This window comes from Pseudopipra pipra, chromosome 5, assembly GCF_036250125.1.
Source record: "Pseudopipra pipra isolate bDixPip1 chromosome 5, bDixPip1.hap1, whole genome shotgun sequence".
Lineage (NCBI taxonomy): Eukaryota > Metazoa > Chordata > Aves > Passeriformes > Pipridae > Pseudopipra > Pseudopipra pipra.
This window is the reverse complement of record NC_087553.1, coordinates 23,199,888-23,224,517: the sequence shown is the minus strand read 5'-3', so window position 1 is coordinate 23,224,517 and position 24,630 is coordinate 23,199,888. Positions and strand designations below refer to the sequence as shown.

Genomic DNA, 24,630 nt, shown 5'->3' with positions numbered 1-24,630 from the left:
GGATTTGCAGCTTCGACCATGATTCCTTTAAAGACCAGGAATTTTTTGATGAATGATTTCACTTAAGTCTGGACTCTTAGTTGATGGATGTAGATGGAGCATGTCCGTGTTGCTTGGGAAGGTTTCCTTAAATAGGCATGACCTTTCTAGTGAAAACAGGAAGATAGTTTTTGCATTGGATTTTTTTTTGAGCATGGTGTTTGTTTCATTTTTGGAACTCATGATTACTGCAGACATTTATGGTGGAAGTAGCTCATAGGCTTGGTAGCTTTGTGGGGCAGGGTTTGACAGCCCCACTGAAGTTTTGATAGGGATACTGGGTTGCTTTGCAGTGTGGCATTTGATACAGCATTTGTTCATCCTTACTGTATTTGTTACATCCTTTCTGAACCAGCCTCTATTTTTCACCTTTGGTGGTCTGGTTCTCCTTCCTTCTCATGCTGGCATCAAAACCTCTGAGGCATCTCTATGTACAGGGAAAAGATTAGCCAGTCTGCATGTTTTAACATGTAGCTGGGGAATGGATAGTGATTCACTAGGTCTGCTTCATCCTCTGGTAAGTGTTCTTGTTTCTGTTGGGTTTTAGTAGTTGTTAGTGTGGAATTTGCAGGCAAATTCGGGAGAATGGTCCTGTTCCCTCAGAATGAGGAACCCTCTGGCTGCAACGTGAATGTGGTGACAGTCTTCCTGAAGTAGTGCCTGTTCCTTACTCCTTGGGAGGTGTAGCAGGAGGTGGGTGTGTTTGACTCCCGTGTGCACTGAAATTTTCCAAGATGCCTGGTTTCAGCTAGTCACTGTTGCTGACAAGGTGTTAGCAAGCTGCTTTGTGAAGTCTGTCTTTAAACAAGCATAAAATCTCTATGCTTGGGCTCAGATATCTATTGTAAGGTGTTCTGTGAGGTAGCTTCTCTTCGATTTCGTGCTTGATAAGGAGATGATGCATGTGTTCTGGAGAAGATGCAGTACACTGGATAGACTGACCAGCCCTGCTGGCACAGTAGTATCAAGGGCTCTGTTTGCCTCATGTAGTTGACCTGATCCTCAAGGTTAGTCTGAAATACAAATTTTTATGTCCATTCTCCTGGCTCACCAGTTTCTTGATGCCTGAATTGTTGGGAATTTGCAATTAAGATACTGAGGTCTGTAGATCTATCTGGTTGGTTCTGCAGCTTGTGATTTTTACTTTTGTTTTTAGAATAGGATTTTAAAGGCAGTCCTGAAATCTCTGGGCCCTTTGGGCAGGAGTAAACATGTGGCATTTTTCCTCTTCCATGGGTTAATTCCTACCATCGTAAGGCTTCCCCTGCCTCTGACTTCCTGGGCAGGATTTTTGATGATGAATACAGTCACATTAAATAGTGGAGAACTTCTTAATAGGTCACTTCCCAACTTTACTTCCTAGGTAATATTTTTCTGTCTTGTATGGATTTTCCTGGGGTGTGGAGGCTGCTGTATGATTAACTTCACTCTCAGAATGACGTGCTTATTTATAGATGGCTATTGCTGAGTGCTCCTCATGGAGACAACTATCTTCATGAAGTTGCTAGAAAAACTAACCATTCATTTTGTACAGGCTGTGTTTGAACAGGAGCAAATAAGATTGCAGTGGGAAGGGGGGATGGGATGTGGTATCACTCATCTTCCAAAGGCTGTTCCATCCTCATGGAGCCAGGGCAGGTGGTCCTGCCTTCCCTGGTTACTCAAGGGGGGCTTTTACCTCTGTTAAATTAGCCCTGGGTTGGAGTTGCTGGAAGCGGGTCTAATCAATGCTACTTCAGTATGTTATGTGTGAAGCTAATTGACAGGGTAGAAAAAGTGATGTTGCCTGTAGGAAACTTTCTTCTTGCCTGGAAGAGGTATAAAAATGTAAAATGTAAAATGTCCAGTAGGAAAATTTTTTCTTCCTTGAGTGGTTTAGCAGTGATAACCAAAAGCAAATTATTCAAGGCTGTGTTCAGAGCCCTCTGATAGTATTGTCATGGCTTCTGCTTCTGTTTACAGATTTCCCATGTAGCTGAATTAAATTAACAAGACCAGTCAATTCATTGCTGCTGTATTTAACCCCCTGGGCAGCAATGAATCTGGCAAGGATGGAGCATCATTTTCATGTGCTGCTTGGAAAGGGAGGATGTACAGCAAAATGAAGTAGTGTTGCTGCTTGGGGGAGGGATTCACAGGCACAGCTCAGGTGTCAGACTAAGGGAATAGTGTAGGTTCCCAGAAGTCTTTTTTTTCCCCACGGCTTCCAGCGTGGGTCAGTCACTAGGTAGCGTGAAGGTTTTTTTTTTCATGTATGGGCTAGCCGGAGACTAATGTACCCACAGAGTTTGTTCAAGGCAGATAGCATTACAGGAATCAAAACAGATCTCTTGGTTCGTGTTCATTGATTTAATCCTTTGTTTTTAGCGGTTAAATATCCCTGTATTTTTTAGCCTAGCCTTCGTTATCCTGGATTTGAGCCCTTCTTAAATCCTAATTGCATGGTATTCATGCTAGGAAGAAAAGTGGTGTGAGGTAATGCACAGAAGAATGAAACAACTCCACTGGGTCAGCTGTGAAGGAGCAGAAATCTTGGAGCACTGGGTTCTGTGGGCCATCTTTTTCCCCTAGTTTGAACTAGGTGATCTCCTTGCTTTAATGCTGCCCACTCCATCTAAAGGAGGGTCCTTGGGGCTTGGTGAGCTGTGCACTACTCCTGTCTTGTGCTTCCTCAGTTTGCTGTGTTAGCAGGAGGGAGTTTGCAGCATTTTACAGCATCTTTCCCTAGCTCCAGAATTCAGTTAAAATTTATTACATATATGGATCTGCATCCTGTTGTTACATGTTTAATATTTTCTTTAGGCTTGTGCAAAATACATGGTATGACTGTACAGATTTATCTTTTTTTTAATGCCCTCTCTTGTGAGTCTGCATAGCTTGTGAGACTGGTATGATACTATGTGCTTAGCCTTGCAGCTGGTTTGGAATTCTGGGCTTCACCATGCCATGCTTGCTTTTCTTGTCTGTTTGCTCCAACTTTTTTATGTGTTTACAGATACTGGTGCAGTTTGCATAGCAGGAAGTGTCCCTTTGTAGCAGCTGATGAGTGGATGACGGACAGCTGATTAAGCTAAACCTTCAAAAGGCTTCTGAAAAAAAAACCAGTAGTATTAAATTTATGACTTGCAAATGTTGTATTAGTACTTCTGGGTTAAACAGCATTAGACCACCTGATGTAGCCTGGTCTGACTGATAACACCCCTTTGCTCTGGGCCACCGAATGCTTGTGTCCAAGGGGTATTTACAGTAGGTACAGCCCCTGTGTAGTGACTCCCTGTGTTGGGGTGCATGGTGTGAAACCTTTCTTCAAGTCTAAGATGGTCTGGGGGTCAGTAGATTCTGAAAGAAGTGATCCTTTTCCTCTGCTCTCCGTTTGGCTCAGAATTTCTTTTTCATGATCTCATAGAAAATGAGTAATGCCAAAGAGAAGAATTTATCACTAAATCCAGCTGACTCCACTATGGTGGATGTGTTGCCTCTGCTGTCCTTTTGACAGGGAAGGTGCTGTCCAGTGCTGGCAGTGCCCATCTCAGCAGTGCCAACAGTAGCAGCGTGTGCGTTGATGTGGCACGATGTATCCAGAGTGCAGCTGCACATCACTTCTGTCACCTGGGCAGCATCTGTAGCTCCGGCAAGGAGAGCCCTTTGCGTGTTTAGTACCACCATGCCACCGTCAACCTCTCTCACATCCATACTGCTTTAGGAGTGAGCGGTTGTCCGCTCCTCCCACAGAGGAGGGCGATAAACATTTGCTCATCCACTGTTTCTCTGATCCAACTGTGTTTCCAGCTCTGTCTTTGTATTTGACGGCAGGTCCTCCTTTCCCTTGGCGCGCGTCCGCAACGTGCTCATGTGCCGGCACGCGTGTGCTGCCCTTGAAAACAGACCCAACTTATTAAAATCATTGCTAGTTGCCATGGCAGCTGTTGTCGCTGTGGGCTAATAGGAAAGGCAATTACTGCTGCATGCTGGGGAGCGTACGGGGAGAGTGTGGGCAGGGGGGGACAGGCGACTGCATGCTGATGAATTGTGTGACGGATAAGTTGGCTGTCACAGTGAGCAAGCAGCAGAGGAGAGAAAGACCGGAGATGCCCTGTAATGAGGTTTGGCCAAATATGCCGTGTTTCCACCTCCTGGGCAGTCTCACGGAGAGATTCCCACCCTTCCTTTGATTGTGAAGGGGAATCTCGAGGTTGAGATGCATGTTTGCAGCTGGGTGCAGTGCATTGCTGCTCAGTGACTCTCAGCTGGCCCAAAAACTGAAACAGGGATCTGGAAAACTTTATGCATGTTGAAGATACTCATCTGGTCCCTTTCCTGCTGTTTTCTCTCTGTGAATATTCCTTTTCGGCTCTTACTTTGCTGTTTCCTGTAGGTCAAAGGTCATGATATAAAATAGCTCCAGTTTTCTTGGAGTGAGAAGGATCAGTTAAGAAAACTGCTTCTCATAGTAAATTTACAGCTAAAGGAAATTTGCATCCTTCATCTTTATTCTCTGAATTTGGGCAGCACGTGCCCAAGCAGTGCCAGCACTGTTTGTGCCCAGTGCAAACATGAGAAAAATGGGGACCATTTTATAGTGAGGAGCTTGTGGGAAATCAGTAAATTCCTTGAAAGATTTGAGTCGGGAAAGTAGGTGAGAGCTATAAGTCTGCAGCTTCTGTAAATCTTAGAGATATCCAAAACTGATTGACAGTGTCTGACAGAGCCCTGCACTCCCAAATTGCAACCCTCTGTCCCCTCCAATTTGTGCTGCTCTCTCTCGTGCTAGGAAATGGCCTGAGACTTTGCTGCATAGGAGCTCTTCCAGGAGATTCTCTTCGGACAGCAAGAGGCACATCACATAAGTTTCTTTTGGCTTCTAGAGTCCCTGATGGTGTCAGTGAAGCTAAAATGATGTCTGTTGCCCCCTTCAATGGGGAGACAAGTCCCTGGAGGCATGAGGGAGGCTTGTGGCCCAGACAAAGTGAGAAGAATAAAACAATCCTCTTGGAGCAGGCAAAATTGGGACCTTGTCTGAATTTATTTATCTCTTTCGATTGATCTCCCAGCAGCTGTTTCCAACGGCCCTCTGGATCATGCCCCGTTGGGATAGCTGCGCTGACTCACTCACTGGGATGGTTTCCGCTGCGTGTGGGAGCCTGGCTTCCCAGGGAGCTGTGGCACCAGGAAGGGGAAGGTTTCTGGTGCATTTGATTCCCTCAGTCAAGATTATGCTGTGTCTGTTTAATTAGAGACTTCTGCTTTCTTTACTGGGGTACTAAATATAAATAGAGGAGCTGGTCTAATATACTTGAAGTTGCAAATGTCAGGAGTTGATAGCTTTATTCTCCTCTTGCCGAATCTGATTTGATTTTAAGTACTGCCACTAAATCTAATGATGCAGTAATTCCTGTTTGTAAAAAGGAATGAGGAATTTAGACTGAGAGTGACTTCATACTCTTCTCCCTTCTCTCATCCCACCTCTGTTTTACAAAGGAAGAGCTACTGGTTTGCAGGTGTTTGTACAGTAAGATCTGAAGGTCAAAAGGCTTGACCTAAATACACTGTGAACTATGTTTGTATTCAGCTAAAATACAGTTGTAAGGTTTTCTCTCTGCACAGTTTTTGGCACAGATTTGTACATTCCAAACATTACCTTTGTGGCAGTCAGCAGAGTGCTAAAAAAATTTAAAAAGATAATAAAAAATGCAGGGAAGATAAAGAAGCTGCTTCTGGAGCCCAGGCTTGCGAGGATTTACGTAGGGCTTTGTGTTCTGCTTGGGATTCTTTCTTTGCTGAACTACAGGATAAGTCCTAGCAGGCCCCAGAGAGATCTGTAATGGGACAGACATCTGTGTTTAAGATGCCTTGCCCTGTCCGTCTGCTGTGCAGGAAAAGGAATAGGTATCAAATGAGATTTTTTTTTTTTTCCCCTTGAGGCTCCTGCTGAACACAGTGGACCCAATCTACCTCCATCTGCTTAGCCCTGTACAGTGCTGTTTGCTTGAGCGTGTCCCTGAGTTGTAGCGCGATGCCTGGGAAGTACAGCTGGCACTGCTGGCCACTGTGTGAAGTGTTTGGTCCTGAATCAGTTGGTTGGAAAGTTCTTGAGAGCAGAAAGGATGGGGAGAGCTCCTCGTGGGGAAGACTGATTTAGTGCTGTTATCAGCTGCTTGGTACACGGTGAGGCTCTGTGTCTTGCCCTCAGCTGCTGTAACTGCTGTAACTGCTGTTTGTTCATGCCCCGGCCAATTTGGAATGCTTTTGTTCTGGCCAGTGGGATAACGTGAGGTACCTTGTCTCAAGGCAAAGCTGGCTGCTGGGCTGGAGGAGGAGGGAGCACGCTCATTATGTGCTGGAGGCATTTTTGCCGTGTTGCAGCATGTGGTTGGAGAGGCATGCTTTAAAACTGAGACTACCTAGAACTTTGGGCTGATCTGCCAGGTCTCTTCTGGCCTCAGAAGTCGATCTGGCAGAACAGTTTCAGCATTAGATGTCTCTGTGGAAGGGGAGGAAAGAAATCCAGTGATACTTTTTGCCCTTCTTGAGGTTTTCCTGTTCCTAGTGGTGGCAAGGAGAAATTGTGTTTCTGGAATGTGTTTAGTTGTAATCATTGTCTGTTCTCAGTCTGCAAAGAGGAGGTGGAGACTCTCCCCAGTGTTTCTGTGCGCTCCTGCTCATCATTAGACATTACTGACTGGCACAGAGGGTTTTTTTCAAAAGCTTTTTCCTCTCCTGCATGATGCAGTGTTGAATCAGTAACCCTGTCGCTTTGAAGGTTAACATTTTTCATATCCCCAACACTTATATATTGTCTTGCTTTATCCCCCTTTTCCCTCCCCCCAGCTTTTCCCATTTTTGCTAGACTAATATAATGCTAGCATTTCCAGGGGCAGAGCAGTGGCCGCGAGAGAATAGCCTCCATCCTCTTCTGCTTTAAGCTTTGGGAGCCCGGCTGATGGAGAGCACATGACACTCCCGGTGGCTTTTCCTTCCAGACGGGACACAGGGAGCTGTGTGTGTGAGGGGAACAAGCTGTGCTGTGTAGCGCGTCGGCGCTCCACTCCCGCTGGTGGCAAGGGCAGGCCGGGCTCGCTGGCTCCTGCCAGCGTGGCACGGTTCACCAAGCCGGCGGCTTTCCCGGCACCGCGGGCCTTGCCCACCCATGTGCCGCTCCCGCACCGGCTCCTGGTCCCGAGCCCCAACGTGAGTGCGCGGGGTGGCTGAAGGCAGCGTGAGCAGGCTTCGCCTTTCCTCGGCGTGGTGTAAGCGAGTGGAGTGTCTGAATTATTCACTCCTCCTCGGCCTGCTGTTCCTATTGAATTCCCGGTGTCGAGGCACCCTGCCAGCACCCGCTGGTGAATTCACTGCTGCGCCTGCCCAGGGCCACCCTGCGCCCTGTGTGTTCGGGGCTGGGGGGGACAGGGGGCGGCCGCCTGCGCCAGGCTCGCCCTGGAGTTCTGTAGCTGCAAGTTGGTGAGACTCAGGTAGCCCTAAGGTCTTTCCATCTGCAGCGTGGGTGAGCACCGGCCCTTTTGCTGCTCAGAGGGTTGTTGGCAGGTTTGCGTGTCTCTGCCTTGCCGCCGTGCTGAAGTCTGCCTGAGCTACCAGATCCTAATCTTTTCCTACTGTCTCTTTATACGTGATATCTGGTATTGTGTCCTATATGTATTTTGTCTGGGTGGCATGGATTTCTCTGCAAAACAAATCTTTATTTTTTACACACCATTTGGGGTTCTCCTCTCTTCTGTATACCAAGTTTTCAGGGATGGTTGTGCTAAAAAAGAAAAATCACGTTTCACAATTTCTGAGAGGAAATGCTGATTTTATTGTTCTAGTGGAAACCATTTCCCTTTTGCCCATGATGTTACTCTTAGTAATCTGAATAATTTTTTTCTTAAATGTTTAAAAGATCTGTACTGTTCACATTATCACAACTCATAAAAGCTACTGAAGACATTTTATACTTTTGGAAGCAGATTATCACTTCTCTTTACAAAAACTTCTGGGTGTACGTTTGGTACCATCTTCATTGTGTTGATCCTCTGCTTTGTTCCTCTGTATTTTCTTTTTTAAGCAATTACAGCAGGTGGCTGGTCCCTGGGGAAGCTTCCTTTGACCAGAGTGCTCTCTGGTCCCGGTTGACAGAGTCGGATGGAGTTTCAGGTCCTCCTCCTGGCTGCACAGAGGAGTGTTTTTTCACCTCTAATTGGATCATGTAAATTGGCTCGTTCTTTGTCTCACCCTCTTTGTGCAGAATCTCCTTCTGGATTTTGATGAATAAATCAACCTTGACACTGGATTGAATTTTTCTTTAGTAGTTATGTCGATATTTGAAAACTAGTATATCTCATGAACAAACTAGGTGTAATAATCAGAATTGTGACCAATAGTTTCCCTCAAAAACCAATTTCTGTAGTAGAGGTGATATGTAAATGGTGGAGTACACAGTGGAAAGGGCTGGCTTTTTTTTTTCCCTGCTTGTTTGTTTGTTTGTTTTGGTGTTTTGTTTTTTTTTGTTTTGTTTTGTTTTGTTTTGTTTTTTTAAATCCTGTGCAGTTACAGCCCTCTTGGATTTTAGTGTTTGATAGAGTGCTGAGGGGTCCCCAGGGTCTGACAGATGCTGGACAAAACAGAGCTCCCTTCCAGAGAGAAACTCAGTCCTTTCATGCCTGTGCAAATGCAAAGCTTTTTGGGCTGGATGTTTTCCCCTCAGCCAAAGACAAAGTCTCTCAGAGTCACTGGCTGCAGTTTGCAGTGTGGGGTTGTGATGGGCAACCTCGCTGGGGGAAGAATGTGCTATCCTTTTTCCCACTTTGACTCTTACACCTGGAGCAGTGGAGTGTGCTGTTACCTGGGAAGCAATGACTGCAATATTGCTTGCTGTGGCTTCTCTGCAGCAAACAGCAGAGTAATTGAATGGAGAGAGAGGAGCAGAACAAACCCCAGGAAAGCCTAAATCATTGCATATGTCCATGAGCATCCACTGGCTATTAAATCAAAAAGGCTAGAAGGAAGAGAACAGAGGGTAAAGTAATTTTTTTTTTTTACCTTTTTACTGGCAGGAATGGCAAGACGAATGTAGTATTCCCTGACAGTAGAGGAGAGGGAAATGTCTGAAACAAGCTTCTGACTTTTGCTTTTAAAGTTGGATGAGTGGGAGACACCAAGTTGCAAAGGTGTGAAGCCTTCATGCAGCAACCAGGAGAAAGTCTGGGATTGCACTTCCCAATTAGCACACAGAACATGCAAATGTGCTTTTGCTGTGGGCAAAAGCATTCAGCCCCTCCAGAAGTAAATACAAAACCTGGCAGACTGGGACTCATGAATGGTAAGGCCTCCATGTAGTCAGTTGAGAAGCTAAACCTGATTGTAATATGTGGCATTTAGGATGCAGGAGAGCTGCAATGGCCATCGCCAGAGTGTGGGGCTCTGTTCTTTTATATTCTCTTTGGCTAGTAGAGATTTTAAGTTTGGAAGTTTCTCATTTGTACCCATTCATACCCACAGTAATGGCAGGAGAAACAGAAAATTTTTTATTCCTTCCCTCTTTTTTATTCCCTCAGGAGATTTTTGACTGTTTTCAGAAGGGAGCAGATTTCAGTCTTTTTTTCTCATCTTTCTGATCTGATTGAAGAGCAGTGGGGGACAAAAGCAATCTCATTCAATCTGTGATTTGCATGTGTTCAGCCCTTCTGTCCCAAATCTGTACAGTGCCTTTCTGTGCGGCTGATAACAGCCTTCCCATGCAGCAGCCACATCTGTGTGAAATTCCAGCATCCTTTAATTTTTTTCTTTTTTTCTTTTCCTGCTGCTGCTTCAAAGCTACAAGTAATCCTCCAGGCACCAGTGCTATCTTTCAATAGACTCTGACTGATGCAATGCTGTCTTCATATGGGATGGGATTTGGGAGGTGCGGTTTTTCACCCAGGTGGATTACAAGCTTCATTTTGACACAAACATTTATACACTACAGGTGGTAGTGCTGGTGCCTCAGGACTTGGTTTTTGGCATTAGGAAGATGCACTGCAAATTCAGCAGCTTCCCTAGGCCTTTATGCCTTTATGTGACAGTTTTAGTGCTGCAAAATCCCCATTGGCGTTGGTAGTTGCCTAGAAAGTGTAGAGATATGTTACATTTTAGTTTTGGCCAGGTTCATATATAAATATATATAATGTATGTGTAAATATATGTGTAAAATGTATGTTTTATATAACAAAACATTATCTTTTGTGGTCATCATTTAGGTTGCATTAAGCAATGCAACTAGTCTAATGAGATTATTTGTTCTTTGCTGTCCTCTTTAGGGAAAGCCATATATATTCCTTCAAGATTAGTTTTCGAAGATTTTTGTACATTTTTTTAATGTGAAAGAAAAAGTTTGCCTTTTTTTTTTTTTTTGAGACAGAGGGGATTTGAAGTAAGTATGTGCCTGCTGCTCCTGGGAAGTGATGACATCTGTGGTCCTCCTTGGTTTCAATGTGTTTTTTAGTATGACCTCTGTAAATGTTCACCCTGAGACATGCTTAGCCATTTGTATGGAGAACGGTAGTGGTTCAAGGCATGAAATCGTCACCTCTAGTTTCTGTGTGATTTGTGGTTTCCTAAAGCTGAAGTCTTGTGCTGTCACCGTCACCAGCTGTAGTCCAGCTGAGGTGTAATGAAACCATTAATCACTGAAACCAGGTTATATTCCAAGCTAAGATAGTCTCTCAGCTCTTGGATGTGTGCAAATCTTGTTGAAGGCTGTAGCATCAGGCTGAGAAGCAGGAACATTTCTAAAATATGGATACCTCAGATGACAGAGGATGTGTGCTTTAAGCATGTTTAATAGTGAAGTCTTCTACGTGCCTCATCCTACCCTTGACATTCTCCCCAGAATCAGTGTTCTGCAGTTGGTCTTGTCAAATCCTTGGTGTCTCTTTGTGACAGTGGTAGATGGGCCTGTAGCAAAGAGCAGTGCTTCTTGTCTGAAAGTCACAGAGGTCACAACTATGAAGCACTGGAAACAGAAGGGGTCTGTGTGTGCTTTTGCAAATTCGTTGGAGAAGAAAGTATTAGCATCTGGTTTTGTAGGTCCTCTCCAATAACTGATCTGAAAAATACCTACCAAGGGTAGGTAGATTTAATTGATAAAAATGCTCTTTCCCTCCTGAATTCTCACAGCTCTGTACATAATTAATGGACCAATCATGACAACTTGGTTTTGGATACTTGGGGCTACTGTCTTTAGAGCATCACTTTGCTCATGAAAACTCTCTTAAGCAGCTCCAGTCTTTGGTAGAGCAGTAGCAGACTTGAGTTGCTCCCTGCTTCTGAGAATGGAGAAAGGGGCAAAGTATGAGCAAACATCACTTGTATCTGGTTAGGCCATACAGCATTGGAGATGTTTTGGCATGGGGAAGGGAAGCCATTAAATGTGATGAGAACCATGACTTTCTTTGCTGCCTCAGATGATTACTTAATGTTTCTTATGATGGATTCTCCAAGGGAGTATAAACTCTGAATCTTAAAGCACTGTTAAAGATGCCTGTGTAAAAGGCTCTGAAATGCGTGGAGGTCAAGGGTTGGTAGTTTCTAAGGAGGAGTCTTGTCAGCAAAGCTTGCATTGCTCAAGTTGGTTTACGCAGATGGAAATCCATGCTTTCATTGAAAGAGCAGCCCTGCCTTCTCCCTGACTCCAACTATGTGGTCATACACCCTTCCATGTACAGGTGTTAGGGATTACGTGGCCTGTAGCGACCACTTTTGTTCATGAAGCTAATCCTTCTCCTTTTTGAGGGATTAGTTTCCAGGAGGATCAGCAAGCTGATCTGACTTGCCATGTTCTTCTGTGATCCCTACTGCGCATGCAAGAGGTGAGGTAGGGATGCACACTTGGGAACAGGAGGGGAAAAAAACCAGAGCAATTCCCTTTGTTGGCACAGTGATTTCTGACGTTGGCTTAATCTGGCTGTAAAAACCATGCTCTTAAAAGGTTTGTATCAATGTGTAGCTCAAGGGAGTTGAGTTTTAATCCCTTTATACTTGGGCTGAACAGTTGTTACCAAATGCACAGAAGGAAGGAGCAAGTAGAACTGAATTTATAGGGCTGCAACTGTCTAGAGCTTTGACTAAGAATGTTGGCTATATTTACAAAGGAACCGTGAGAAATAAAACAAAAAAGGCAAGTGGTGCTTTGGCGTGGTTTTAAGCTTTGACTGGCTCTTGTCTGCTGTTTGCCAGGGTGCCTTCAGTCTGCTCCAGCTCAGGAGTTTGCTATACTGCCAGTTTCTCTGTACCTAATTTAAGATGTTTGTGTGTTCAGTGGGAGGGTGGCTCCCTTTTTTGTTTCCTTCATCTGAATGTGTCACATAGGAAGATACAGGATGCTGTAATTTCAGGAGCCCAGTGTTTTTAGATTTCTTCTGTTCTGCATTTCATCCGCAGGCTCAGGGAGGGAAATGTTACTTCTTAATGCAAAGGAGTCTCCAGGGATTGCGCACAGGAGAGGTTTTTAGACTAAATTATGAAGGAAACAAGCTTTAGGTGAATGTGCTGTGACAATCCTTGCCCACACATGCACACTTACAAATCAAGTGGTAATTTCAATCACATTTAAAAGTTGGAGGAATTGTAATGCTATCACCTTCCTAAAAGCTTTGTGGAAAAATGATGATGGGATGGGAGAGATGCAGACAAGTGCCCCACAAAAGGCAAGGCAATCAGGACTCATGGATTATGCACTCCATATGGAGCAGCTGGACGATCTGTCTGGCCATGCCATGGTGTTTGCTCCCTTTTGCCTGGAGGAACCATAGCAGGGGACATAGTCAGGGGGGCTGTGGTTATAACTGCAGGAGGCTGGAATGGGAAGCAGTCAGGGGAGGCAGAAAGAGGGTACAAATCTGCAAGGAACTAGTTCGGGTTAGTTCCCCTGCCTTGTTTATTACATTGCCTTGCAGGCAGGGAAGGGAGAGGGCTTTGATGCTTTTGTGTGGTGCTGGCAGGAATATGCAGTCTGGGGGTTTTGAGACCTCCTGTAGCAGGGCATAGGTCTTTTTCCAGGGGCTTCAGACTATCCATAAAGACAATAGGGTGGAACTGTGGCCCTGTAAGGAATTTGTGTGCTGTTTCTGAGGTCTTCCTGAGCTTTAACTAAACCTAGAGCTGGTAGAAAGAGAGAAATGCATTGGAGGCAGTGCAGGCATGCAGGATGCTGCAAGGAAGAACTGTGTCTGTCTCCTGCCTGTTTGACAGACCCAGATCTTGCAGTCTCCTAGGTACCTGGGTTGCAGCAGCCTGGTGCTTTAGTGCTGCAGTCACTGCAAAGACCTCTGGCACCTGTCTTTACCTTTCACAGGTCCAATTTCTTCCTATGAGCTTGTGCTGTTTAATTGCAGTCTTAATTTTGTTGTTGATGGCTGTATTTAAATACAGGATGTATAAGAATATCCAATGCCTGAGACTACTGGGTGGAATACAAGCAGCAGCAGCTATTCCCTTATAAGCAGGGCTAGCAATCCCATCTGGGCTAAACTGAAGAATTCAGACCACTTGCAGATACCTCGCTGGTTAATTTTGCTCTCCACAGTAACACGATCTTTCCTAGAAACGCCTTCAGAGAGGCTTGCCTTGCTTCTGTGTGCAGTGAAATGGAAACAGTAACTTACTGTAAATGCCTGGTTTTGTCCCCATAGCTGAGTTGGGTGGTGTTTTGTTTTGAATCTTCCTCTCTTTTCAGAGCACTCTCCCAACTTTTTGGATGCAGCCTTCTAAGGGAAGGTCAGGCCTTTCTTCCTTTTTTCTTAAAATTTTGAAACAAAGCATTACTTAAACTCTTCAAAACTATTCCAGAGAGGAGGTGTTCCTCCTCTGTGAGGGAGGGAGATCCTTTGATTAGTGTTCCCTTTCTCCTTGTTTTAATCCTGTTCTAATGGTGACTATTGCCTGCATGGGGATGTTTTGTCCCTCCAGCATAAGTTATTTGACTGGCTTGGGGCATCAACTGTAGCCTGCCAGCCTGTGCTGTTTATCTAGGCTGGGTATTTCTGGTAGGTTAGGTAGGATTTCTCACTTTTCATATGCCCTACAGTAGAGGTGTGACCACGGCTACCATGCAGGCATCTCGGGGCACTCATGTTTAGCAATAGTTAGCTTCATGAGAGCAGTGAGGAGGTTTATATATCAAAAGTGGATTCCAAGGAGTCCTTGGTTAATGGCTTAGAAAACCTGTTATTTCAAGACATTTTTTAAAATTTATTTTTATGAATTGCACTCTGGTTATAGAGAGCTTTGGCATGTGGCCACATCCCATCCAGACTGTCTGTGGCTCGTAAGAAGGTGGCAGTCAGCTACAGGGTGGATGTAAAGAGAAAAACAAAGGTGTGTTGTTTTGTAGTGGAATGGCATTGGTTTATAGCAGGAATCACTCATGTTACATTTTATATGGAATTGCTTAATTGGGCTGTTGAAAGGTTAGCTTTGATTTTGTTTTGATACGTTTCGACATTTTTGCAGGCAAGTGTTTAGCACTTTGGTGTCTAATTAGAAGAAAAACCCTGAGAAATACTGATGTGTGTGGGAGAGATGAATAAAGGTAAAAGCAAGGAGGGAAAGGTAAAAGCCCTGCAGGCTTTACTTCCTTGTGGAGGTAGCAACCCTTGCAAGGGGAGTACCTCTATAATAAACTGTTACGTGGGGATTTATTCTGGTAAAATTCAACAGTCATGACCTCTACTTTTCCCTTTTAAAATAGTAGTGAATGGGGCTTTGGAGACAGACACCCTCTTTGTCTTCAGAACATGTGCTGAGGCACTAACAGGCTGTCCCTGTCCTTATCGGAAGGAGCTTGTCAGGGGTTGGAAATGGCTGGATCAATCTCTGTTGCCTTTCTGATCCTTGGTACCTCTGAGGCAATAGGGGAGCAACAGTGTGATGATGATGATGTGCTTTGCATCACAGTCTTTCTGTCCTCTTAAGAACAGAATTAAATCTTTCACGTGTGTCTGGAATGTTTGTCTCTGGTGGACTGGGTTCTCTTGCATCCATGTGAGGATTTATGGTAGAGAAATGGGAGATTCCAAAGGGCCAGAGTTCAGGGTGAACCCTCAATGTGCACAGTGCTCATTTGGGGATATTCTAGCTGCAGGATGACTCGCTGTCCATGTTTTTGTCAAGCTGATCATATAAGGTGCAATTACTGCACTGGATACTCTCTGATCAGGGCTGTTTTTGAAGCAGTGTGTGCCAAGGAGACATGAGGGTTTGGTCTTTCTCCATCCCTTGGGGTGCCACTTTGGGATGCCCCTCAAAAGCAGAGGGAGCTAACGTTGTGCAAGTTGCCCTTGCAGCAGCACTCGAGGGGTTTTCATTCCCTTTTATAGATGCCCTTTTGTTCCCCTCTGTTGCAGGGAGAAGAGTTTTCCAGGAGGGGGATGAAGAGGCCAGACTTGATGGTCTTAAGAGTGGCTTTATTATTTTTTTTTCTATTTTGTGAAGGAAGGACTGGGAGTTGTTTCTCTTTAACTGTTTCCAGATGGTGTTGCTGGAACACAAAGATTTCTAGTGTGTTTGGGATGGTGGCTCTGAGACCTCCAGCCCCCCTCCCCTCCCCAGCGCTTCCTGTGCAGCTCCACAATCCTGCGGGCTTAATCAGAAGCAGTCCTGGCTGCTGAGGCACTCCTGAAGCCTGCCTTTGCTTCACCCTGTGCTCCAAGCCCTGTACTCTCTCCCTCCTCCGGGCTTTTTAGCTCCTTGCCATTACAACTTCAGCCCTTGTGCCTGCCTGCATCACTTCTCTCCTTTCTCTAGCTGGCTGTGGGCACTCACAGTGTTCCAGAGATGAAACTGCATTTGGCTAGGCTGCTCGAGGAAGTTATATCTTTGGGCCAAGGGAAGATGGTTTGTAATGCAAACCTGGGAAAATAATTTCTGCAACTATGTAGGGCAGCTTATGCAATCAGGCCAGTGTGTCCAGGGCACAGAAAATTTCTCTCACACCTATTTGCCTGCGGCACTTGGTATCCAGCATGATTTTGTGCCTCTCGCTCTTTTTCGTGCCAATTTCCCTAAGAGCAAGGCAGGTTTAATTTTATATCACAGCTTTTTCACACCCAAGCAACAAATTAGCTTCAGCCTTTTCTTCTGAAGGAAATATGATAACAATAATGTTGTTCTGGGAAGTAGGAGTACTCTTCTTTCCTTTTTAGCCTTTGAGCCTGTGAATATTTGTAAAATCAGCCAAGGAGTTTGTGATCAACTGACTTCCCTTCCGAATCTGTGGTCTGTCATCTCCCTTGTCCTGTTCTCTCCGGTATTCTCCACCCTGGTTTTTTAAGCAAACAGAAGCAAAGAAGCTACTTACTAAGGCATAACTGTGTAGCCCTCTTCACCTTGTGAAAACTTGTAGCCATCATGTTTGAGCAAGCCGGATTTTCCTGTGTGAGTATGTTGTCCTGTAATGAGTTTGCTTAGAGTGACTTACGGGTGAAATGCTTCCTCAGCCCCATGTAACAATTACGGCTTGTGAAGGTGCCCCCAGTGCTGGATTTTAAAGCCTTGTTATGGCCCCTGTCCTGTTGCTGTAGAGTAAGAGTATAAATGAAGATGAGCTGCCATTTTAAAATGCTTCTGCTTAGTAAAAGAGGAGGGAAATCAATATTCTGTGCTATTGACTTCTGTGCATGCAGTGTGTCCTTGTATTTGCTGGATCACAGACGTCACACTGTGCACAGTATTCCCAGGGGCTTTAACTTGCACTGGATCTATTGTTGCCGACATAGGTCACGGACCAGCAGAGTCAGGCTGTATTTCCTTTATGCCTGGAGCAGTATGAGGATGCTGCCATATGTAGTCCAAAAAAAGTATATGTTTTGCACATTTAAATTACACTAAATTAATGAAATCCCACTTCTTTGAGAAGCTGAAAACACCCCTTGGCTGATCTGGAAAATGAAAAACTTAGCTGGGGAAAAGCTGCTTCTGACCTCCAGAGAGCTACTTCCATTATTTGGGAGGATGGGGGAAAGTCAGGGAGAAGTCAGCATTGTTATAAAGAATCTCTGTAAAATACTTCAATTTTAGCTGAGGAAGTGCTTTCTGTGTATAAAAGTCCCCCTTCTCTCTACAGCATTAGGCATCTGTTCTGTAACTTCATACGGACACTGTCAGCTTAAAGCCTGAGTATGTATTTGTAAACTTGTTGCATCCTGAATCTTTTAACAGATCTGAAGGTTTAAATACCACCTTTCTGTGTGGTTTGGTCAGGTGTGTATTTGTCTGTATTCCATTCTGCAGCCTCTGCTGTATCAGTCAGTTATTGTTTCTTTTATATACATAGAGTTTCATGGAAAAGAAGTGCCAGGAGGTTAGGAAATAGGTACTTCAAAATACAGAAAATTACACTGACATATTTGGGTGGTGTCCCTGGGGCTCTGTTCAGTGGGGACACAGCCATCCCAAAGTTGCCCTGTTCTGTCTGGCTACCTCGTGGGCTTCCCTAGCTGACTGCTCCAGACTATTCAAACTCTGGTTGGGGCAGGAGGCTATTTTTATTAATCTTACATCACCTTCCTTTCTTGTCTTTACTGTGTCACTGGGCTTCCAGCCCGGGGAGCCTCTGGCAGGCCTGGCCTCCCTCCAGTGGGCTCTGCCGGGGTCCTGCTCCGTAACGATGGCCAAGCAGAAAACCTGCAGTTCCACGGTGGGTTTTGGGCTGCCTGGGGCCGTGGGTACCATGTCCCTGCAGCAGAGCTGGGTGTCCAGCTTTGCAGAGCTGAGAGGCCAGTGTGGGCACCTGTGACAGTGACCCCCTTGTGCTGTGGGGCTGGAGTTGGTGAGAGGCTGGAGGTGGGGAGCTACATTCACTGGAGCCCTGTGAGGCACTGGGGACCTGGCAGCACAGGAGCTCTCCTGCCCCATGCATCCAACATCGTACTGGCTTCTGCAGAAAACATGATATTTTTAGGATACGGGGAAGCCTGGAGTGGGGTGGAGGGGGCCAGGCTGGAGGCTGCTGTCACTGCAGCAACAGGGCCAGAATTCCAGGAAGGAAGAGGAGCCGGATAAGCCTCCATCCTGGCCTCTGCCAGGGTCCAGAGCAGGGAGCCTGTGGGTGCTTCCCTGCTCTCATGGGCACGGCCGCTGGCATCAGGCCCCCCTCAGCCAGCGCCCTGCACTGGCAGCTGCACCCCTGGTTTTCTGTCCCTCAAGAAGTGGCCTCAGTCATTCAGGTGTGTGTCGGAAGCCAAGGCTGTGCTAGCCAGCATGTGTCTCCCCAGCCATCAAGGGCAGCCATGCACAGTGGACTTGGTGTGGTGCCTTTTATCAAAATCTCAAGCTTTTAGTCCCTAAATACACTTAAAAAAGAAAAAAAAATGTGTGTAAGGAGTAAAATGTAAGTCCTGTTACCTGCATCCAGAAAATTGTACAGGCTGTTGATGTCAGGGCACTAACAAGGAAGCGGATAAATGGAAGACCTTTACTAGATGACGTCTGCTCATCTGGAAACTGGCCAAAGCCATGAAACAAGTTTAATTGAAAGTGAAGACAGCTGAAGGGAAGCGTCCCACACTATAGACACAGTTATTGGGATCGCAGAGTGATTAGCAAGAGCTGTATAGCAAATTAGGATAAGTATTGAGGGAAAAGGGTAACATTAAGATCCATTTAAAAACTACTTAGTTCAGTTTTCCATTAATAATTGGTAATTCACCCTCAGATGCTGCTTTCTCCCATTAATTTTATCCAAAACAATTTGGGGTAGGAGACAGCACACACAATTGAGAAGGCAGACTGAACACATCAGATACACTTAGACAAAGAAACGGTTATTTCTTTTTTGTTTATATGCAACAGGGGGTCTGATGAAAAATTGCCCATTTTCTTGGTAACTGATAATAAGATCAAGGCGTTTACAGTTTTATTAGTGCTCTGCCACAGTTGAAGTACTAAAAAGCCTTTTTCAAGACAATCCCCCCCTCATCCCGCCTTCCCTCAGCACAGGATTTCTGTCTTTCCTGGTATGCAAGAAGTAAAACAAAAAAGATGGTGAAACCACTGGGCTGTGATGAACAGCGCTGGGATTTCTGTCTGGCTCATGAGCTTTACTTTTTCGCAACTGTCACTTTCAGATTAATAGCTTCGTTGCCAGTGTTTCCAGCCTTTTTTTTTTTTTTTTTCTGTGAACATCTTATTCACTGTGTTCTAGAAAAGTGGCTTCTGTTTCTCTAGTACAAGTCTCTGATAAATGTGTAGCTTGTGCTATCTCATCACATCAAAATCCCATTTTGCTTTTGGAAGGAACAAATAATTTCTTGTTGCCTTTTATTTCATTGCTCTGTGTAGTCTGGGGGTTTCTGGCTTTCTGGTGCAGGGACTCTCCCTTGTCACTTCTGTCCAACCCACCAGGCTGCTGCACTCTTGGGGGCAGCCAGAGCAGAGACACATGAATTGCTCTCATGAGTTTTGCTTCTGCTGTTCAGAACCCGGCAGGCCGTTGTGAAACTTGAAAGAACTACATTAACTTCACTTTTCCTGGCATTGTCAGGAAAGCAAGAATGCTGCAGATCCAGGGAATAGATTGCTTGGGCATGTTTCTGAGGTTATCTTTGCAACTGAAAGGACTCAATGCTTCAAGTGGAAGCTTGGAATTCATTGTCTTGCTAGGGAAATGTGGATGAACTCACTAAGCTAATGGTTCCTACCAGCAGAGTTTTAATCTGCAGGCTTTAGGTTTAGTTTGGGTGTAAAGAAACAATTGCTAATCAGGCTTCAGTGATTGTTGCATCTGGCAAAATGGCAAGTTGTGATGTAAAATTAATTTGTTCTGGGGTCAGGTTAGTCAAAGAGGATTACTGCCTCTTTAAGCTAAAAGTTAGTTTTAATTTTGAGCGAAGGGTAAGAGGACTTTTCATTATGTGTTAGAGCCGTGACATTTTCTCTAGAGGAATGACTCTACTCCAGACCTTTGTGGCCTTTCATAAGTTAATACCACCTGCACATCTGATCAGTTCTTACTGGCGTCCTGGTTTATTGATAGTTCCTTACATTTTTAAGATGCGTCTAATTCAGCAACTTTTAAAATTTATCAAGTTGAGAGATGTCAAAATCCCAACAACCTCAAAGCCTGGCTGTTCTGCTAGTGCAGGAGCATCTCCTTTGTGCCTCAGTCATCTGCAAATGGCTGTGCCGTGTTTACCTTTGACCTGAGGCAGTACCTGTGGCTTGCAATAGTAAGGGCTGCCACAAACTGCAAGAGCCAATGGAAAAGAACTCGTGTTAGCAAGGCTGGGAAATGAAGGAACAGGAAAAATGTGAAATAAAGGGGCGGGGGTTAAAGGCCTAGTGAATTTGACTGAGTTGTGACTTTCATCCTGTTAAATCCAATTGGCCTGCACAGAGACTATCACTGGGGTAGAGTTGCACATAGGATGTGGTCACACATCCTATAGAAGTGTGGAAGCCCATGTGTGAGATCATTGATACGGTTTGAATAAAATGCCCGTGTGTGTTGTAGAAAGCTGATTTAGGGTTTCAGCTTCTGGTTTTATTCTCTCCACTCTAAAGAAAATCTCAAGTACCTGAGAAATGCCTTTCAGTGGTAAACAAAGTAATGAAACATCCCAGTGTCAGTTTGATTTGATTTTGCAGGCTAGTGCTGCCTAACTCAATTTCTTTATGAATGTCTGGTTGCATGTTGGCATCGAAAGAGAATGTAATTGGCAGGAGGGAGCTGCACAGAAGAGATGGAGTTATCTGGGGATTCCCTCTTGCATCAGGCTGCTGCCAGAAGGCAGGGTCCCTTCGTGTTTGTGGGTAAGGTATTTATCTGTGTCAAACCTTCCCTCTCTCTTTTTCACTTCCATTTTGTGAGATTAGTTTTGTGCTTGTGAAGTCAGAGGAGGAGATTGAGCTGTATCCCCAGCCTCTGATGCCTTAGGTCTCCTACTAGCAGGGGTTTTCTGTCTGGATGTTGCTGGACTGTGCTGTTCCAGTTGCAGGAGTTTAACGCTTTCATTTCTTGCTCTGTTTAATTTTCAACAAAAGCAAACTCCGTATGGAATAATCATGCAGCAGGCCCCAGATTCACCATTAGTGACCTGTAAAATTGGCAGCACTGGAGATTATTGGCAGGAGACGGTTTCCCCAGGCGCTTCCTGCCTTCTCTTGGAGAGTTAAGTTCAATTAGAGCAATGATACGCACAGCAGGGATTTTGCAAAGAGTCCAGTACTTGATGGTAGCATTGCTGTATGAAAGATGAAGGGATATCTTTGGCCTTTTTGTGACCTTAATGCTCCAGCTGCTGCCCTCTTTCTAACCTCTGCTATCTCCAAACTCTTGCTTTCCTAATGTAACCCTCTTTCACCTCTTCTTTTACCTTCTGATGCAACCATATCTCTCAGACATTTTTAGTCTGCAATTTGTGGGGTTTGTTTTCCAAAAAGCAAAGTGGAGATTGTGAATGTGGGGTTTTTTTTCCTCCATTTGATTTTTCTTGTTTCTTTCTGACTTCTCATGTGTGGTGGACTGCTCTGAGATCTCTGTAACCATCTTTCTTTTCCTTTTCACACTCTTCTGATTTACTTCTACTTATGAAACTCTTCTGTTTATAGATGTGGTTTCTTTGCATCCAGATTCTTTGACTTCAGGAAATCCCATGAAGTTCAGTGTTGTTTCTTTTCTGCCAAAACCTCGTGGTGACAGTCGCTTTTATTAGTCCTCAATGTGAAGAACATCATCCTCAAAATAATGATTTCTTTTTTCCCTTTTTTCATTATAACTTTCAACTTGCATTCACTGCCCATGTCTTTAGTACCCGTAAGGGCAACTTGTCCATTAGTGCGTCATTGTCTGTGTGGAAATCTTTTTGGTTTACAAGGTGTTGAGAGACTGGCACATGAGCATGTCTGAGGTACTGACCTTGTAGGTGTGTGTACAAGTATTGCTAAAAGCATACCTGGAATAGTCTTTCAGGAGAAGCCCATCTCTCTTGATACATTCTTTTGTTTGGATATTTATGACACTTAGACAAAAGTTGGTAAACTATATTTTGTCGGAGAAACAATCACAGTGCTTCTTAGGTGTACTTATATTGGGGGAGCAAAGAACTAACCGTGCGTGGTGTTGCTTATTCTTTAATTAAGTTCTTAGTTAAAGCCCAAAAGCTTTGAGTGGTGCTATAGTTGACAGTCACCACTTGCTTTGTCCAACTTCTGTGTCTTTCCTTCTGTTTCTGAATTATTTGCGGAGTTTTGTGCTTAACCTGCTTGCTGGCTATTGGTATTTGAGAGGAATGTACTCTCAGGGTGGTCAGCCTAATTAATTACTGTTAATCCCCAAAAACCGGCTGCCAGAAGTTCTGTTGTCCTTGAAGCTCTCATTCTGTGCATGCTACTGTAGCTTTAGCATGAGAGCATGAGGAGACGCTGGATGTTTTCTGGCAAGTTTCCATGGAGAATCCCCTGGGCAGGCCTGAGGTAAAGAGGAAGAGAGGGAGGATGGATACAAACTTAAAATAGCAATGCTAGTTCCTGCATTGAAATATTAGCACCTTGCTTTTCACCAGAAGTTGTGTTAAAGTGTAAACTGTGAAATTGTGCCAGTGGCCACATGCCCCGTGTAGGGCAGTACACCTCTCTCTGGTAGGAGCTGGCCTGTTTCACTCGAATGTCCCCACACAAAACCCAAAACATCTCAACAAAATCTCTCTGACAGCGATTGTACATCTCAGTCAGCTTCATGCCCAGAATGTATTTGCTTTGGACAATTTGAGGTTGTTTCGCTGTGTTTTGTCAGGGTCTTCCCCTTGGGCCTCTTTCTCTCAACCTTCCCTTCCTCAAGAGCTGCTGAAGAAAGTGCAGGACTGACTTAGGAGTTCCTCCTCACAAGTCCTAGCAGGAGATAGGAACAGACTTTAAAAAGTGATTATGGAGGGTGGCTGTTTCCTTTCCTTCTCCTCTTAGTGTTCTGCTGGGAGTTGCTTGTGAACACACAGGGGTACCAGGGTGGAATTTATATAGGCTTTGTCTAGTTTAATTTATCTTCCACCTCGAGAGAAAGATGCACGCCTGGGGCATGTGTGAGTGCCCTTTCCCCATTCCACATAGGATGTGTTGGAGGGAGAGTAACCAAAAATAAATTAAGAAACAGAAATAAACGTTTAGGAAGTATCATGAAGTATGTTTATCTTAATCCTCACTGCACTGCTAAAATAGTGACTAGTCTGGGAATTTCATGGAGAAATTCCAGAAGTGTTGGAGGTTCATATATTTCCCGCAGAGCAGAGTGATGGAGCTGCCAATATCACAAAATGTGAAGGCTCAGAGTCCCTTCTGGGTTGAAGAAATAAAGCCTAGAGGATTGATTTCCTATTGGGAGTGTTGAGGTATTGCACAGGCTTACCAGGATGCTTGAAGTTACACTGACTGCTTTTTAAGTTCATGTTAAGCTATGAGTATAGTTTTGAAAAGGACAAAAATGACACTTTTATGTCTAATGTTTAGGGAAGCATTTCTTCAAGACTAGACGAGGTGGGCGATAGCTTCTGTAGTTTTGTGTTCAGTTTTGTTCAGTTTTCATGAGGGTAAATGTGTTTGCACTGAAAAATTCTTCAGAAAATGACAAAAATTATACACCACTGATATTACAGAGGGTAAGGTAGGATTAGTTTATGCTTATTTTATGGCCTTGATTTTTTTTTATTTTTTTTTTCTGCACAATTTGGCATACGCAGTTGAAAATAAATTTTAGGTGTATTGGCTTACCTGGAAAAAAGAAAGTTGGCAGAATACTTTAGCTCATTCTTCTCCCATTTCATGCAGGTTCTTGTCTTTGGCCGAGTTAACACAGACATTTATTTACTTGCTTTCTATTCCTTGTAACCCCTACATTCACTCTGTTTTCTTGTCTTGCAGAACGAGCCTCTGACTTCAGGTTATCATGGATATCCAGCAAGAGACAATCAAGTAAGTGTCTGATTGCAGTAAATGTGTGTGTACATACGTCTCTGTACACTTACGAATGTTTTGTCCGACAGCTTCCTGGCTGTCGTGTTATGGAGCGGAAATAGTTTTGTTCTGTTGTGGAATGTTTCTGGAGACATATGTGATAAATTGAATGGGTTTCTTTGGCCTCCAACAGTATGTGGCAAGGTGCCTGATAAGTGGTTAAATATCATCCACATTACCAACAGTTCAGGAAATTCTTTATCCTTAAAAACGTCAAAACTTAGAATCTCTGTCCTAAGCTCCCATTTTATCTCCTTAGTGTTAATGAATGTAGATGTTCAGTGCCAGTGCATGCTTGGCCCTGTTTTATACTTATTGCTGTAATTCTGGCATCTGGGAAGCAAAACAACACTGAGTTTTTGTAAGGATCTGCTTTGCTGGTGGAGTAGGGAATGACATGTCCTGTTGGGTTGTTTCTAGTATCTGTAAACTTGTCTTGCCTTCCTTTCAAGTCCTGCAGGGCCCCTGCCCCTTGCTCTTATTCAGAATGTTCTCCTTCTACAGCAGTAAAAATGACACTGTTCAGTGCACTGCATCTGTAAGCATTCTCTTGGCTCCTGACAGAAGACAGAGAAATCCCAGTTGATGAATTTGCGCGACGGAAGGAGGAGATGCTTTGGA

The 24,630-nt window shown here is 44.4% G+C and overlaps 1 protein-coding gene across 23 annotated transcripts in view; it reads left to right on the top strand.

The window, feature by feature from the left end:
• The window catches only part of RBFOX2 (RNA binding fox-1 homolog 2), a 173,493-nt gene that overhangs the window by 12,008 nt on the left and 136,855 nt on the right, over positions 1-24,630 (top strand). For 21 of the 23 annotated variants that reach the window (XR_010430660.1, XR_010430661.1, XR_010430657.1 and 18 more), the window contains exon 2: positions 23,917-23,967. The exons of the other annotated variants lie outside the window; for them this stretch is intronic. Coding sequence is in view for 11 of the 21 variants with exons in the window: in XM_064654941.1 (XP_064511011.1) it covers positions 23,917-23,967 (51 nt within the window). In the remaining 10 variants the exon portion in view is untranslated. The remainder of the gene's footprint in view (positions 1-23,916; positions 23,968-24,630) is intronic. 23 annotated transcript variants of the gene reach the window in all.